Source organism: Bidens hawaiensis, unplaced genomic scaffold (genome assembly GCF_021521415.1).
Source record: "Bidens hawaiensis isolate Kalapana, Puna unplaced genomic scaffold, B.hawaiensis_p1.1 tig00005873_1, whole genome shotgun sequence".
Lineage (NCBI taxonomy): Eukaryota > Viridiplantae > Streptophyta > Magnoliopsida > Asterales > Asteraceae > Bidens > Bidens hawaiensis.
In genome coordinates this window covers 381,441-399,394 of record NW_027491386.1, presented here as the reverse complement: position 1 = coordinate 399,394, position 17,954 = coordinate 381,441, and the positions used below count along the sequence as shown (strand labels likewise).

The window sequence follows — 17,954 nt, the reverse complement described above, 5'->3', positions numbered from 1 at the left end:
AATAAAGGGTTGTCTACCCTAATAATATAGGCGAAGAGTAAAGGGTTGCCTACCCTAATAATATAGGCGAAGAATTAAGGGTTGCCTACCCTAATAATATAGGCGAAGAATAAAGGGTTGCCTACCCTAATAATATATGCGAAGAATGAAGGGTTGCATACCCTAATAATATATGCGAAGGTTATAGAGCGAAAGGCTCTTTAAAAACGTAGAAAGGTTATGTATGTATAAAATAATGTAGGTAAGTAAAAGTAGGAATGTATGGAAGTAAGAATGTAAAGAATGAGAATGAAATGTATGTATCTGCTTAACTAGAACTCACTCAGCGTAGCTGACTTTTAGTATGCACGCAGGCAAATAGGTTGAGGCAGCTGGCTTGAGGAGGGACACATGGCATGAGCTAAAGAGATGGGTATCTATGAAGAAGCGTCATGACTGTTTTATGTTATGTCTATGAATGGATAATTTGTATGTTAAGACAAGATTCGATGTTTTGTAATGTAATGCATGAAGTTTTTAATTATTCCGCGAAAGTTTTAATTAACTCTGATTTTAGAACTGTGTTTATGAGTAAATCCAACGCAAAGCTAGGGTTTCCGGGATCGGGGCCTTACAAGTTGATATCAGAGCATAAGTTCGAGAGAATAAGCATCCTACATCCTACATGCCAGTCCAAGAATGCCATGTGCCTCCCAAGCAAGCTTCGAAAGCGATCACCCTGTATAAGTTGATCCTGTGTATATTAAAGAATGAGTAAGAAAGCTAACTAAATAACTGGATATAGAAATGCTTGTTATGTGACGATGTGAAATGTACGATTGTCTAATTGTTATAAGTAGAACCTAGCACAAGTGGACTCACAAAATGAAGTGTAAAGGACATGGAGAGTAACGTGATCAGCTAATCACAACTGGCCAAGTTATTACCTGTTAGCCTTACTATCCTCGTACTAAATATTTCCTGTAGTGGCGACGTTTGTGTTTTCCTATAGAATACGAATGGCTGGTACTAAAAAGACTGCTGGGTAAGGAGAAAGTTCGAGACGCCGTGGTAGACCATGTGCTACCCGAGTACCCCCCGAGGGACCGATTACCGAGTCTGGGGAGGGAAGAAGCCTAACTGAGAGAAATGAAGGGTATCAGCTCGACCCTGCTATCCTAGCTGCCATTACTCAGGTAGTGGCTACTGCAGTACAGAATCAGCAACAGGAAAAGTCAACCGAGAGTCGTGCAGGAACCGCTGAGAGGACAGGGGAAAGTAGTAAGAAAGATGAATAGACCATGAGAGAGGAATCAAGTGAAGATCGGTCTGCGAAGGTCAATGCTGGTAAGAGGGGCCGGGGTGGGTGCAGCTTCAGATTGTTCAAAGGTTGCGACCCATCAAAGTTTTCTGGTATAGGAGATGCAATCGCTACTCTCCAATTGATAACCGCGATGAACAAGGTTATCCGAATTAGCGAGTGCGGTCCCAATCAAGCGGTAGGTTTTCCTACCCAGTCATTTGAGCACGAAGCTATGTTTTGGTGGGACACTATTGAGCAGAGGAAGACCGCCATTGAGATTAAGGCTATGACATGGGAAGACTTGAAGGAGATGGTCATGAGGAAGTTTTGTGCGGATGCTGAGGTTGAGAAGGCAGAGATGAAGTTCCTGAATTTGAAGGCAGGAAATATGACCCTCCGAGAGTACACTACCGAGTTTAACCGTATGTCAAGACTCGTGCCTGACATGGTGAACTCCGAGTCCAAGAGGGTCAAGTGCTATTTGAGGGGACTACCACCAAACGTTCGCACCTTTGTCCGGGCCAGTAAACCCGCTACTTTCGATTCTGCTGTCGAACTCGTAGAAATGGTTTATCATGACCTGGCCGTGGACGAGGTGGTAGTGGAAGAGAAGAAGGAGAAGAAGTGGGTTGCTCTTGCTAAGCGACCGGGTACTCAGTTGTGGAACTCAAGGGAGAAGAAGCAGAAGGTGTGGGAGAAGAAGTCGTGCAAGGCATGCGGAAAGATGCACGGTGGTGAGTGTAGATGGGGAACTGGTTCTGATATATGCCATAAATGTGGGAAAGCTCATGGAGGAGAGTGTAAGTTTGGGTTGAATGTGTGTTACAAGTGTTGGAAAGTGGGGGTATTACGCCAATGAAAGTAATGCAAAACCGGCATGTTTCCGGTGTGGCAAGACAGGCCACATGGCGAGAGAATGTACTAAAGCTGGGGGAGGCGGTAAGAAGGATGCTGAGCAGTCTAGGCCAAAGACCAGAGCCTACATGCTGACACAGGAAGAAGCTAAGAATATCGCCGACGTTGTGACAGGTATATTCCTAATAAATGGTATTTTTGTTTTCGTATTGTTTGACTCAGGTGCGACTACGAGTTTTGTAGCTACTCTGTTTTGTAAGAAAGCTAGAATGAAATGTTGTCGTGTGCCTGAAACTTTTATGGTAGAGACCGCAAGTGAGACCTCGGTTAGAATTTTGAGGATGGTTAAGAGTTGTAAATTAGAGTTGGAAGGACACGAATTTCCTGCTACCCTGTATGTTCTGACCTTAGGAGGATTTGATGTAATGTTGGGGATGGATTGGCTGTCTGAATTTGAAGCCCAGATAGTGTGCAAAAGTAGATGGGTAAGACTGAAGTCTTCGGATGGTGGTACGGTAACGGTTTATGGTGAGAGAGAAAGTACAGGGCCTAGCGTCATTTCGATGATAAAAGCCGAAGGTTTGTTAAGGCGAGGGTGCAGTGCCTAACTGGCGTATGTTGTCAAAGCTACGGCCGAGACGAAAGAAATGAAAGATGTTCCTGTAATGTGTGACTACCCAGAGGTGTTCCCTGGGGACCTTCCAGGGTTACAACCGGAACGAGAAGTAGAATTTCAGATAGGGTTAACACCAGGAGCACAGCCCGTCGCGAAAGCACCTTATCGTCTAGCGCCATCTGAGATGAAGGAATTGGTGTCTCAACTGCAAGAACTCCTCTACAAAGGTGTCATAAGGCCGAGTGTTTCCCAGTGGGGCGCGCCGGTGTTATTTGTTAAGAAGAAAGATGGAAGCATGAGAATGTGCATTGACTACAGGGAGTTGAATAAGCTTACGGTAAAGAATAGATATCCGTTGCCACGAATTGATGATTTGTTTGATCAACTACAAGGTGTAAGTTGGTTCTCGCGAATAGATCTCAGATCAGGTTATCATCAGCTGAGGGTGAAAGAGGCAGACATCCCTAAGACTATGGGCACTACGAGTTCCTAGTGATGTTGTTCGGTTTAACAAATGCTCCCGCAACATTTATAGATATGATGAATAGGGTATGCCGGCCGATGCTAGACAAGTCGGTTATCGTTTTCATCGATGATATTTTGATTTATTCGAAGAGCGAGTCTGACCATGCTGAGCATCTGAGAGATGTGTTGGAAGTTCTGAAGAAGGAGAGACTGTACGCTAAGTTCTCAAAATGTGTGTTCTGGTTACGAGAAGTACAGTTTTTAGGTCCTATAATTAATCCTGAGGGGATTGCTGTAGACCCAGCCAAGATTGAAGCGATAAAGAATTGGAAGACTCCGCGAAACCCAACCGAGATACGCAGTTTCCTAGGGTTAGCTGGCTATTATAGGAGATTCATTTCGGGCTTCTCCAAGATAGCCTCACCCTTGACCGGTATGACCCGAAAGACTGTGGTGTTCAGTTGGGGTAAGTTTCAGGAAGAGGCATTCGAAGAGCTGAAGAAGAGACTCACGCTGGCTCCAATCCTTGTTCTACCCGATGGTGAGGAGGATTTGGTAGTCTGTACTGATGCTTCACACCAAGGGTTAGGTTGCGTGTTAATGCAACGAGGTAAGGTCATAGCCTATGCGTCTAGACAACTGAAAGTTCACGAAAGTACATACCCGACTCATGATCTAGAGTTAGCAGCTGTAGTGCATGCTCTTAAGATTTGGAGGCATTACTTGTACGATACTAAGTGTACTATCTATACAGATCACAAAAGTTTGAAATACTTCTTCGAGCAGAAAGAGTTGAATATGAGGCAGAGAAGGTGGTTAGAACAGATAAAGGATTATGACTGTGAGATCAAGTATTATCCGGGAAAGGCTAACGTGGTCGCCGACGCCTTGAGCCGGAAGAACGCATAAGTTATCGCGACAATCAAGTCTTATAAGTTGATCATCAACTCAGATTTCTTCGAAGAGATCAGCAAAGTGCAGATGAAAGTGTTAGCCAATGAAGGGTTGGTGAAGAAGGAGAGAATTTTTGGGCAACAGACCGAGTTGATGGATAATACTCATGGGGTAAAGACCATATTTGATAGAATGTGGATCCCTCGACATGGAAATCTTAGAAATCGAGTCCTAGACGAGGCCCATAAGTCTCGATACTCGATTCATCCAGGATCAACTAAGATGTACCAAGACTTGAAGAAGGACTACTGGTGGCCGGGTATGAAGAATGAAGTGGTGGATTATGTCAGCAAGTGCTTAACTTGCTTGCAAGTCAAAGCAGAACACCAGAAACCGTATGGAAAGATGCAGCCATTAGAGATACCCGAGTGGAAATGGGAACACATCACCATGGATTTCATAACTAAGCTACCGCGTACAACTAAGAATCATGATACCATATGGGTGATTATGGATTGTTTAACAAAGAGTTCTCACTTTCTGCCTATACGAGAGGCTATCTCGTCAAAAACTTTAGTAAATATGTTCGTTAAGGAAGTTGTGGCAAAGCATGGGGTTCCATTATCGATTGTGTCAAACAGAGATACCCGCTTTACTTCAAGATTTTGGAAGAGGTTCCATGAAGCCATGGGGACAAAACTGAACATCAGCACGGCGTATCATCCTCAAACAGATGGACAATCCGAGCGGACTATCCAAACCCTTGAGGATATGCTACGTGCTTATGTGTTAGACTTTGGAGGAAGCTGGGATGATCATTTGCACTTAGCAGAATTCTCTTACAACAACAGCTACCATTCAAGTATTGGTATGCCTTCTTTCGAGATGTTGTATGGTAGATGATGTAGGACTCCCGTTTGTTGGGGAGAAATTGGCCAGAAAAAGATTAGGAGTCTAGAAGTTGTGCAAGAAACCTCTTCAAGGTTTGAACAGATCAAGGTAAGGATGAAAGCTGCTCAAGATCGCCAGAAGTCATATACCGATAAGCGGAGACGACCGATTGAGTTTAATGTTGGAGACCTCGTGATGCTTAAAGTCTCGCCTTGGAAGGGGATTATTCGTTTCAGAAAAAGAGGAAAGTTGAGTCCTAGGTACATTGGACCGTTCAAGATCGTGGCCCGTATGGGCGAGGTGGCTTACAAGCTAGACATACCTGAAGAGCTAAAAGGAATTCACCCTACTTTTCATGTATCTCACTTGAGAAAATGTCTAGCTGATGACACGTCCCATGTGCCACTGCTAGACATCGAGGTAGACGAGCAGCTAAATTATGTTTAACAGCCAGTTGAGATAGTCGACCGCAAGGAAAAGCAGCTCCGTCATAAGGTTATTCCCCTAGTGAAAGTGATATGGAAGCATCGTAAGGGATCGGATGCTACTTGGGAAGTCGAAGAAGAGATGCGCAAGTTTTACCCGCATTTGTTTAGTAGTAATAGTTAGGTTTCGGGGACGAAACCTCTTTTAAGGAGGGTAGACTTGTAACATCCGTATTACGAGATTACTAAATAAAAGAAAATTATTGTTTCGTGTGAGTCACTCGTCTAAATGGGTGCGTGTTTATATTTGATAAGGATTAGGATTGGTGAAGGAAGTGGGTGGTGGGGTCCATAGCTCTCTATATAAGGCCATCCCCCCCATCCTTTCACCATTTCTTCCCATAACACACACACACTCCCTAGAACACACACATACTCTCTCTCAAGACCTGAATCCGATTCCGGGCTAAAGTAAGCAAGATCTTGGTGATCAAGTGTCTTCAAACAAAAAGAATCACGTCCAGATCCTCGAGTTGTCCAGATCCGAACCAAACCCGAAGCCAAAGGTGAGTTTTAGCCAACAAGGTTAAGTTTTGTGGTTGAGTTCGACATGCAAATCGATATCTTAGTAGATCGGGTTGTAGGATGTAAGAAAAACTTAAACTGGGTGAGCCTTAGCCTCACGAGTATGAAATAGGACAAAAAGGTGATGTTCGGACCTCATAAAACACAGGTACACAAAGTTGGTACGACCCAAAAGCCATAAAAGGGTAAAACCGGGTCCTAAAGAGGAAATAAGGAGAAAAATGGCTTTAAAATGGTAAAAGTGAAGAAAAAGGTAATTTTGCATCGCACAGCCATGCGAAGCGAAAAAGGTTGTTTCGCATCGCACAGCCATGCGAAGCGAGAAAGGTTATTTCGCATCGCATGACCATGCGAAGCGAAAAAGCATGCGAAGCGAAATTCCCATGCGAAATTTCATGAAACAAATTTTCTGATGCGTTTTTGTTAAAGGACCGTTAATGAAAATAAAAATTTTCCGAGCTGACCTGGCAGCTCAACCCCAGCCAAGGGCTCTGCCCCTTGGACCCTGCTAGGGGCTGCCGCCTCTAGACCCCGCTACCAGGGGCGCTGCCCCCGGACCCCCGTTAGTTGAGGGTTCGTAAACTTAAATATAGGAAGTAGTGGTAATAGATAATTGATACGTTAATGTATTGTATTGTTAGCCGTACACAACTAAAGAAGGGCGTTACCATTAACGGCGAGGGAAACCGACTCCAGGTGAGTTTCTAGCCCCATTTCTGTGTTATGTTTTGGGGCTGTGTGCATACTCAATGTGATTAGTTAATACACTTACCTTAAGTGGTAAGTGTATGTCGTATGAATGTTTATAAATATACCTAATTAGTGTAGAAAGAGTTAAACGTATGTGTGAAGAGGTATATGAGAACAGATATAGCTAATGAAAGAAAGGTATGTACGATATGTGTAGTGTATGAATGGTATGTATGATATGTAGAGCTGAAGAATAAAGGGTTGCCTACCCTAATAATATAGGCGAAGAGTAAAGGGTTGCCTACCCTAATAATATAGGAGAAGAATTAAGGGTTGCCTACCCTAATAATACAGGCGAAGAATAAAGGGTTGCCTACCCTAATAATACAGGCGAAGAATAAAGGGTTGCCTACCCTAATAATATAGGCAAAGAATTAAGGGTTGCCTACCCTAATAATATAGTCGAAGAATGAAGGGTTGCATACCCTAATAATATATGCGAAGGTTATAGAGCGAAAGGCACTTTAAAAACGTAGGAAAGTTATGTATGTATAAAATAATGCAGGTAAGTAAAAGTAGGAATGTATGGAAGTAAGAATGTAAATAATGAGAATGAAATGTATGTACCTTCTTAACTAGAACTCACTCAGCGTAGCTGACTTTTAGTATGCACGCAGGCAAATAGGTTGAGGCAGCTGGCTTGAGGAGGGACTCATGACATGAGCTAAAGAGATGGGTATCTATGAAGAAGCGTCATGACTGTTTTATGTTATGTCTATGAATGGATAATTTGTATGTTAAGACAAGATTCGATGTTTTGTAATGTAATGCATGAAGTTTTTAATTATTCCGCGAAAGTTTTAATTAACTCTGATTTTAGAACTGTGTTTATGAGTAAACCCAACGCAAAGCTAGGGTTTCCGGGATCGGGGCCTTACACAACGACATTTCATTTTGATTTTGGTTTTTGACTTTAAAGATTTCTTACTTTAAGCTCTGATAAGGGTTTAGAAATTGGATGAGATAAAGCAATGAGTTCAGAATTTGGATCAAAATGGATTTGTAATCAACGAATTTGATCATGAACTAGTTTGGGTTATTTACGAAACTGTGACCGCGTGTTTGTTAATCCAACGCTCTGGAAGGTCGTGTACGTAAATGTACGATAAGATATTATTGTACAATAACCTATATATATGTATATATATATAGACCAAGGTTAAAATAAAAATGCAATGCAGTTGTAAAAATCATTGAAACCCTATTATATCCATTGATCTTTACTAAAGGTTATATTATTATTTAAAAGTACTAAAATAGCACCATAGTAAATCTGCAATCCACATTCTTTCTTAATTTATTGATGGTGATGTATAGTTCTTTCTCTCTCATTAATCTTCTAACCATCCTACCTCAAACCAAACCACCTTCTTCTTGTTCTTCAAACTATTATCAACCAACATGTTCCAGCAACCCAAAAAGCATCTTCCTTGAACCCTCGACACCAGTTTCCGGCATAAGGTGATGGCAGCGGTGAAGGTCTTGGTGTATCGGAAACTTTTTATGACACGTGAAAGGTCTTTGGTGTACTAAAAACTCTTTATAGCATTGTTTTGTCTTAAACATCTCCGGTGATAGAGAGCGAGGAATAAAGATGATCTGATGGAATGTTCGTTGTCGCCTCTTCATCTTTAGCCACCACCACAACGTAGAGATGGCCGATCGTTCCCCACTTGAGCCGATCATTTTCCTCTACAGAAGGTTCAGATCTGGACATTTTATATTGGCAAATTTCTGAACAAGAATTTATGGATGAAAGCTGCTAGGATCTGTCGTTTTCAGTTTTTTTTTCCTTTTTTTTAAGGCACTATGTTGACAGAGTTCAGATTTGACCGTTTTATGCTTTTTTTTTAAAGATGCTCTTGAAAAATTTGTTTGGATTTGATTCTTATTTTACATTTTTAAAATTTTTTATTTTAGAGTAGAAGGGAAGCTTCATTCTTTTTCTTATTGTTAGCCCTTAAAAAGATTCAAACTCTTTTTGGTTTTTGTTGTGATTCTTGAAGAAATTTTGATTTTTGTACTAAATCTTCATCTTATTTGTACCGGAAAAAAAGATGACGAGATGGGGTGGTCATTAGAGTTTGTTCGGAAAATATCGACGTTTGTTTTTTTTAAACGTATGATACTGTTTTCTAGAAACATATGTTTTTAACATGCGAAAACGTATGTTACACTTATCTTCAGATTTTTAAATATTCAAAAACGTATGTTTTTTTTGTGCCGGAATGTTATTATTCAATTTTTTAAATATAAACGTATGTTTTTTTAAAACCCATGTTATGATATCTATAACGTACGTTTATTTCATATATAACTAAAATATCAAAATATTATATGAATTCTGTCTATGGATTTTAGAAGAGCGATATGATCATGTAGACTTAACAATTTGAGATTATCTTCAATGTAGAATTTTTTTTATATACTTTTTAAGTTGATACAATTTAAAGAGAAAAAAAAATAAACAAACAAACTGATTTTGCTTCAAAGTTAATACTCTTTTGAGTTGTTTTTCCAAATTATGTTGGATTTAAAAAAATTAGGGTGGTGATGAAGGGTGACAGTGGTGACCGAGGGACGGTGGAAGTGGTGATAGTGATAGCAAGAAGGTGTGACGAAGGGCGGCAGTGGTTGATAATATGCAAGATTTATTAAGATATGAAATATTTGACAAGATATTTGAAAAGGGAAAAGGGATAAAGTAAAAATGTAAAAGACAAAAAGTCAAAAAAGTAGTTGAGAAAGGACATTTTAGTAAAAAAAGATTATTTCTTCATATTTGAATTAAAAAAAGGAGATGATGACTAAAACACCCAAATGCCCTTTCGATTAGAAACAATATAACTATAAAACAACTATGTGGCACACTTAGGACCACACAAAGGAGTTTATAGGGTTTTCGTAACTGGAATGGGTTTTCAGCTTATAGTTTCCCTATATATATATATATATATATATATATAAATTTATATATGGAGAGGATCAAGAGAAAACTTATATTTAGAGAGAAAACTTAAAAACTCTTAAAAAATTATTTTTAATTAAAAATAAAAAATATTTTCAAATTTCCGTTTTTGCCATTATTCTTATATTTTCTTATCCTTTGCTCGAAAAAAATAAAAAATAAATAAAATAAATAAAAAAACCCGTTGTAATGCACATGCGTATTACTGTGCGATACCGTGTATTACACATGTGTATTATTATGTATTTTTAAGTTTAATAGTGTTTAATTGCATATATTCAATATTTGTGTATTGTATATGTGTAGTAGTGTAGTATTATATGAAAAAAAAATAATAAAATAAAATTCAATGTAGTGCATATGTCCGTTAATGTTGTACTACACATACGTACTAATGTGCATTCGATGTGCGTATTGGTCTTATATTGCATATATACAATAGTGTGTATCAAATATGTGCAATAGTGTTGTAGTAATGCAATACAAACACTTTTACATATATGCAATGCACACTATTACATATCTGCACTACACCGACGAGGTTACCGACAAGTTTTTTTTTTTTTTGGAACCAATAACAACATATAAGAATAATAGAAAAAAAAGAAACTTCAAAAAAAAAAAAAATTCAAATAGTTAAAAATAATTTTTTAGGAGTTTTTAAGCTTTCTCTTCTAAGAGGAGTTTTCATTAAATCACACCCCATATATATATATATATATATATATATATATATATAACATCCGTAAATTTCCGATAAAAAGGTTTAGCCTTGTAGTGTTGCGTACACCTTCGGGCTTGACCCGACATTCTTCCGTGAGCTCTTGGCCACCCTCGTAAATGTTTCTCACTTAACTTTTCTTGCGAATTCGACCACTTTTAAAGTGGAGGGGCTAGGATGTATTATTATTATATTATAATACAAAAAATAAATAAATAAAACCCTAACCCTATGCTAATTCCGATCGCCCCCCCTCCCCCTCTCTTCTCGATTTTTGTGAAAGACCAGCTCGTTCCGGCAACCCAAACATCAATTCCATGTCGGTATTATACGTCTACAACTCTTTTTCACCTTAGTTCATCCTTATGGCGCGTTTATTCGTCGAAATTCGGTTGTTTTTAGGCTTGTAGGGTGGCTGTCCAATTGAGCAATTCCGGGGTTGTTTTGATTTGGGTTTTTGCACCAAAATCTTGCTAGGTTTGTCGCATGCATCATACTAAAATTTCATGGTCATTGGAATTGGTTAGGTCGGTCAATTGTTAATAGTTTGAAAACTAGGATTCGGTTGTCTAGTTTGTGAGTTGTTGTGTTTAACGCGTTGTTTGAGGGAATTGACAACCAATTCGAATGTTGTAGACTTGGGATGATTTGTTGGCTGTGAAAAACTGATTTTTTTGAGTATTTGGGTTGAATTGGTTGTCGGTTACTTAAACGGGTCGATACGGCGCAAATATGCGTTTATTGGTAGTTTGTGCATCGTGCTTGCGAATTACCTACCCATTTGACTCGTGTAGCGTCGTGTGGACTTGTTGCCTGTGATTTTATCATAACGGGTCCACACGGGGCTGAGTTGGATGTTAATGGCCTAAACGACTCTTAAGCGCGCGTGTTAGGGTCACCTTGTGCTTCCGGAGGCAAATTGGGAATTCCTAATCCCCGGGGGTACCTAAGGGTCATTTCGGTGAATGTGAGAGCTCGGGGGCTGTTGTGACTTAGTTTGATGAGGTCGACGGTTTAAGTAACTCGAACCATGTTAGAACGTCTCGTAGGATAAACGAGTTCTTTCGATGTCGTTAGTAATGTTTGAATGTAAACCGACAGGCGTTTGAGTTTTGAGATTACTTAGGGACTCTTTAACTCGTGGTGAATTCGTGCCTTGTGTCAGGTGAGTTCATGATGCCCTTTTTACTCTTTTTACATTTGGGCTAGCATGCACAACTAAGTGTTTTCTTACTTGATGAAATATTTTAAACGGATGTATATAGGCTTGCTAGTATATGGTAGGCATTGGGATGTTAATATATATATATATATACACATTATTGTTTGGCCTCTATTTGGCGATGTTGTAGTCGTTTCGACTACTGAATGTTGTGTATGCCTACTTTGTGTTTGCATACGAATGGATGGTGATCTTGGCCGGGCCAAACTACACGACTCAGGTTCTTAAATCCTGTGGCGGGCCCTGAAAAGCCCATGAGGGGGGAGGCTCGTGTGGCATGATCATCATCGGATGTTACGTGTTTGGGTTGTACGAGTGCTCGACCCTGAATGTTATACGTGGATGTTATATATATATTGTTATATATATAGGGATGTACTTGAAAGGATGTTTATGAATATATATATATATATCTTTGTATATGTATGTATGAGAATGTTTAGTCTTCGGTAACGATGACTTAATGGATGCACTCTTTTTACTTTAAAAACTTTTGGTATACGTGTTTGGGTTGTACGCGTGCTCGATCCTGATGTTAGTATTTGGATGGTATTTGTAGGGATATAAATATATGGATGTATATAGAAGTCTAAGTACGAATACTAAGTGTTGATGGTGGCCTAACTGTTCGTATCCCGTATTATATTTTAGACACTTGGAATGTTTTATAAACCCGTTTTTATATTTAAATCCTTGGAATAATTTATTTAAATGTCTATTATTAAAACTTGAACTCACTCAGCTCAAGCTGACTTTGTGTGTATGTTAGTGTGAGTTTCAGGTTTAGAGGAGGATGCTTACCGCTTGGACGTGCTCGAGACTACTTGGACGGTTGAAGGCATAATTAGTCGAAAATTAATACGCAAACTGTTTTCTTTTCATTTATTACTTTAAACATTTAAATTATGGTTTTGGGAACTTGGCTTTAGTACTTTTGATTTTTCGCTGTTTATTACTCTGAAACGATTTTAATAAGATGAAATTGTTTGACTTTAAATTTTTGAGAATTTTTGGATATGATTACCAACTGTAAGATTCCCGGGATTCGGGGTCTTACAATATATATATATATATATATATAGACACACACACAGACACATATAGCTGATTTCTTTTGAGAACCAGTTTAAGTTTTAAGAACTCAACGTACCAATTTATTTTTTGAATTTTTTTTACATATATGTAATATACATAGGTTATTTGTAGGTAGAAAAATTACAGTGTTTCTTACGCTCCAAATCGACTTTTTACATAGGTGTAACAGACGTTTAAATTAGTGTAATCGCTGCACATATTTATCTCTCTCCTACGTAATTTTTTAATCTGATTTAATCTAAACCGTATAATCTAACCTATTAATTAAATGTGTGGTTAAGAATAAGGTTTTTAAAACTCAACAAGGTTCTCAAATTATCACTCCCCTGTATGTATGTGTGTGTGTGTGTGTGTGTATATATATATATAGGTTCAGTATCATTACAGAACTCTTAAATTATTTTTGAAGAAACTCTTAATAACTAATTTTTTTTATATAAATTTTTGTAAGTTAATGTTATTTGATAGTAGTTTCATCGCTTTTTATATCTACACTTAAGATTACAATTATAAAATTAGTTTTTAATCATAACGAAATTTTTATTTACATATATGAAAATTTGTTATTAAATAAATTTTACATATATGTAAACTTGTGATTTATATATGTAATAAAATTTTTTATAAAAAATATGGTAAAACTAGTATCAAACAATCCTAATATATGAACAAAAAATAAAAAAAAATGTTTGGTTGTTATGAGTTCATAGGAGTTCTTAACATTTTCGGAGTTCTGAAATGATACTAACCTTATATATATATATATATAGGATTAGGTTGATTTCAGAAGTACTTTTTAGCGCTAGAAGACATTTGAACCAATCAAGATTTCTCTTTTTATTTTATCTTTAATTAATTAAATGGGTATACTAGTAAAATATTTAGGTTTTGTTTTTGGTAACCAATAAATGTTGTAAGGAGTTTTAAATCATAGTTTTTCTATTTATTTTTATTCTTTTAATTTTTAATTTTTCATCATCCTGAATTTCCTTCTACAATTCTCAAGATTTTATCTTGGCGTTACCAACATATTCGTTTATAGCTAATAAAAATAAGTTAAATACATTAAACATCATTATATCATATGATGTAATTTAACATAATCTTATACATGTGCATACGATCAACAAAGCCTAGGTTACACATGACTTGAAATCTTGGATTACTTTACAATTTTCTTATTTCCTAGACGTAGCTACCTGTTCCTCTTAGAATAATAATTCATAAAACTTTTACATACAACCAAATCTAGAAAGACTTTCAACTTTATATACCTGTTCCTCTTAGAATAATGATAAATCATAAAACTTTTACATACAACCAAATCTAGAAAGATTTTCAACTTTATACCGAATTCATAAAACTATCTACACAGTACATAAATGATTCTACACTCGATAAAATTTACACATATACAATTCGAAATACCACATTCACAGTACATATATGAGCCTATACATGCTAAATTTACACAGTACATATATGAATCTACAGCCAATAATATTTACACATACACACTATATATTTGAATCTACACAGCACATAAATGTTACAAATTATAAAAGTTACACATACACAATTAGAAATACCACCTTCACTAGTACATACATAAACATACACACGATAGAATTTACATATACACAATTCGTAATACCAACTACACAGTACAAAATAAACTCCCTCTCTCTTTTTTGTATTAAACCACATATAAAAAAATAACGGATCATGCTAATAACCTAAGATTATAAAATTTTCTCATACATATTCGTGATACCACTTACGCAGTACATATATGAACCTACACACTTACACACTACGGAATAAAATTTACACAACTTACATAATATAGTGTTGGACGTTCTTTTCAGTGTTGGCAGCTTCTATGGGAAACTAATATAAAGCTACACAAATTCGACACAATAGTAATAATCATATATAACTTTATGGCCATTGATTATACATAAAAAAATGAAGCTGCTGAATACATTAATGCCTAGCTTAGTTATGGCTACACAAAAGACATATGCACGCTTTTTAATTAAAAATATATCATAAGTATGTGTTTGTAATTATGAATTTGCTATTTCTTTTGTAGACCGTTGATTAAACGCAATCAACGGTTCAGATTCACTAGCTATAATTTCACTTCTCGCATGAACCATCCCCTGTATATATATATATATATACAGGGGATGGTTCATGCGAGAAGTGATTTTAGTATGAGAAATGTGAGAAATGAATCTATTCAATCACATATTTTCTTTTGTTTTATCATTTATTTAATGATAGGGACATTATAGTCAAAGATGTAATTTTTTATATTTGGTGAGTCATAATCTTTTTGAGAAGTTATAAATAATTTATTTCTATTTAATATTTCATCTCTATATAATTATATCCATGTTGTCTTTTTTATTTTGTAATTAGAATTTCATCTTTTTATCCAAATGATATCTTTTTAAATTCCTAATATAGACTCAAATCAACCTATATCAATATCTTGTCTTTATTTTATCAAATTCAGTTGTGCCAATTTCCTATTCAATCAAAATCTACTTGTTAACTCATTTTTCTATTTATTTAATAAAGATGTCTAAGATCAATGATCACATATAAAGAAATTACATACTACTTAGACTACCACTCAGTTTGTATATTATTTATTACAATCCTTTACATCAAGAACGTGAATAAACCATATTTTTAAAAAAATTGCACTCACAATAACAATACAAAACCAAGAAACCAATTAACAATAGTATAATACATCAGGTTCCCTACAATTATAGTTGATATTGAACAAAACACGACGTCTTATAAGCAGGTCAAAAGCAATAAACAAACTAGCCAATCTCTGCATTTTCTTTATCAACAAAACAGTCACCCCGAATTTAGAAATTCCATGATAATATTCCTACACAAGTATACAAAACCTACACAAATTATAATATATAGAATGTCGACGTATTCCTACACATGTATACAACACATCGAATATACAATTACACATGTCATCATACACCTACAAAGCATAATATTCATACACAACTTAATACAATATAAAAACATATCAAAATCCTAAACAGATAATCATACATCGCATAATATTCCTACACAGTAAAAAACAATATAAAAATATATCAAAAACTTACACAAATCATAAATTACCTACACTTCTAATAGTTATATAAAAACCACACTGATCATCAGTTACATACACATACAACTAAACAAACCAATGTCATCTTGCTTTAAGGAAACAAAGTAAATAAAAACAATGGTGAACCAATATGATATTTGTAGTAAGAATTTTTGGTATCTTGATTTTTAAAATAATAATGTTTTAGTTATAGCAAAACATAAAAAGCCACAAGGAGTTGTAGAATACTTATCTTTATCCTTTGAGAAAGTATGACTGGTATAATATGTAAATGATGGTAAAAGATTTTTAGAAATGGAATAATATGATTTTAACAAAAAAAAAAGTGAAGATACTTTAATACATATGTTTGTTTCCATAATTACTATATGGAAAGAAAGACCAATACGTCATTTTTCTATAAACTAGTAAACATTGTATTTTTACATTATTACAAATTTGTCATTATTACTATACACCAGTGATTACACATAATCAATGATCCAGATTTACTTTTCACACTTCTTGTGACATTTGTCATTTTTAAAAAACCCGAAAAACCCAAACCATTTTAAAATTTTGATACTTTTCGGATTATTAATAAAATCTCCACATTTATTGAGTATTGATAGTGTTATTTAATTGTTTATAATTATTGGTATTCTTCAAGACGGGTCAACCGCCTTCTTCTCATCCTCTCTAAATTCCCGCCATTTGACTCGTTTTTCCAAGTATTGGATGAACCTAGATTATTTTATTATTGATAATTAAATTCCTAATTCACCAAATTGGGTCAAAGCTCATTAATTTGGTGATTAATATTGCTTAAGACTAGCCTTATTACTAGCTTATGCAATTAATCACTTCAACCTTGTTATTAACGATTTGAAGCCTATTTAAAGCCTCTCAAACTTCTACAAATCATTCACCACAACACTTTACACTTTCAATTGTGTTATTGATTTTCAAATGGTGCAAAAATCCAAGTTTCAAGTTCTTCTTTCTTCTTTGATATTCCATCCTCGGGTAATTATTGTCTTATTTATGTACAACATATCATGTGATTATCATCATGTTGTCACTCTAAATTAACAACTGTGGTTGTGTTTTCATTATCACTCGTCGGCACGTTAATGCTCGGTTAAAAATAAGTTTTAAGTTAAAAAGTAACTTTTGCAAAACTAATAAACAAGAGTAAGAATTTCCAACATGTCACGCCATCTTATCATTTCAAGCATGTTAGATATAAAACCGAATCAAACCGAGTTCATGTCCAACCAAAAACGTGAACCACTCGTTAAACTTGTTTTATTAAATAATATTCGGCTCGGAAACCAACCGAAATCATTAAAATAACTAATAATTATTATAACCTTTATTTTTATTTTTTTTCTAAAACTAAAACAAAATTGATTAAAAATCAAATAACTAACCTATTTCATTTAACTTATAAAAATAGAACAAAAATATATTTTTAACAAACTTTTCGTTTAAGAATTATAAACCGAACATGTCGGCCACCTATTTCTTATCTTTCCTCAACCTTATTTTGATCATAGTTATCTATTTATCTAGTGTCACTTATTGAACCAAACCATGTCGGTTCACTCGCTTAAAGACATCTTCGCTTATTTACTCATTCTTGATTATTTAACATGGAGTTCTTCACAACCCCATTTTTAATGCTTTATAATGTTTTGGGGTGTAGCACGTCACAAGTTTTTATTTCGTTAGTTATGCGCTTGTTTACAAACCGATTCACTTATATCGTACATGTTAATATTATTCGTGCATATTGTTTATGATTATACGTAAATTTGCTTGCAACGTGTTTATTGTTTTATTGTTGGAAGTTACGCAAACGCAAACACATACACATAGTGGGAGGGTCCGACGGGACGTACCTGCGCTGTCTAACGTTACGACTTCGGTTGTTTACGTAAGGTGGTTCTCATTTCCCTGACTTCTACGGCTTCGGCTAAATAAACGGGAGGACGACACTATTTGATTTTATTTATATTATGCTTGAATATTTATTGCATGACG

General features: G+C 35.9%; 1 protein-coding gene across 1 annotated transcript; it reads left to right on the top strand.

Annotated features, from left to right (window-relative positions):
* Positions 1–1,280: 1,280 nt before the first annotated feature.
* Positions 1,281–8,767, top strand: LOC143630980 (uncharacterized). Its single transcript, XM_077099854.1, has 4 exons — positions 1,281–1,932; positions 2,183–2,311; positions 2,360–2,622; positions 8,684–8,767. Exons 1-4 carry the CDS (start codon positions 1,281–1,283, stop codon positions 8,765–8,767), a joined length of 1,128 nt encoding a protein of 375 aa, XP_076955969.1.
* Positions 8,768–17,954: the final 9,187 nt, after the last annotated feature.

Bases quoted from the DNA above. Each gene is read 5' to 3' on its own strand.
- LOC143630980 (XM_077099854.1), top strand. From the start codon at position 1,281: ATGAGAGAGGAATCAAGTGAAGATCGGTCTGCGAAGGTCAATGCTGGT. The intron at 2,312-2,359 runs GTATATTCCTAA...TGTTTGACTCAG, and splicing joins TATCGCCGACGTTGTGACAG to GTGCGACTACGAGTTTTGTA. The intron at 2,623-8,683 runs GTAAGACTGAAG...TTTTTATTTTAG, and splicing joins TAGTGTGCAAAAGTAGATGG to AGTAGAAGGGAAGCTTCATT.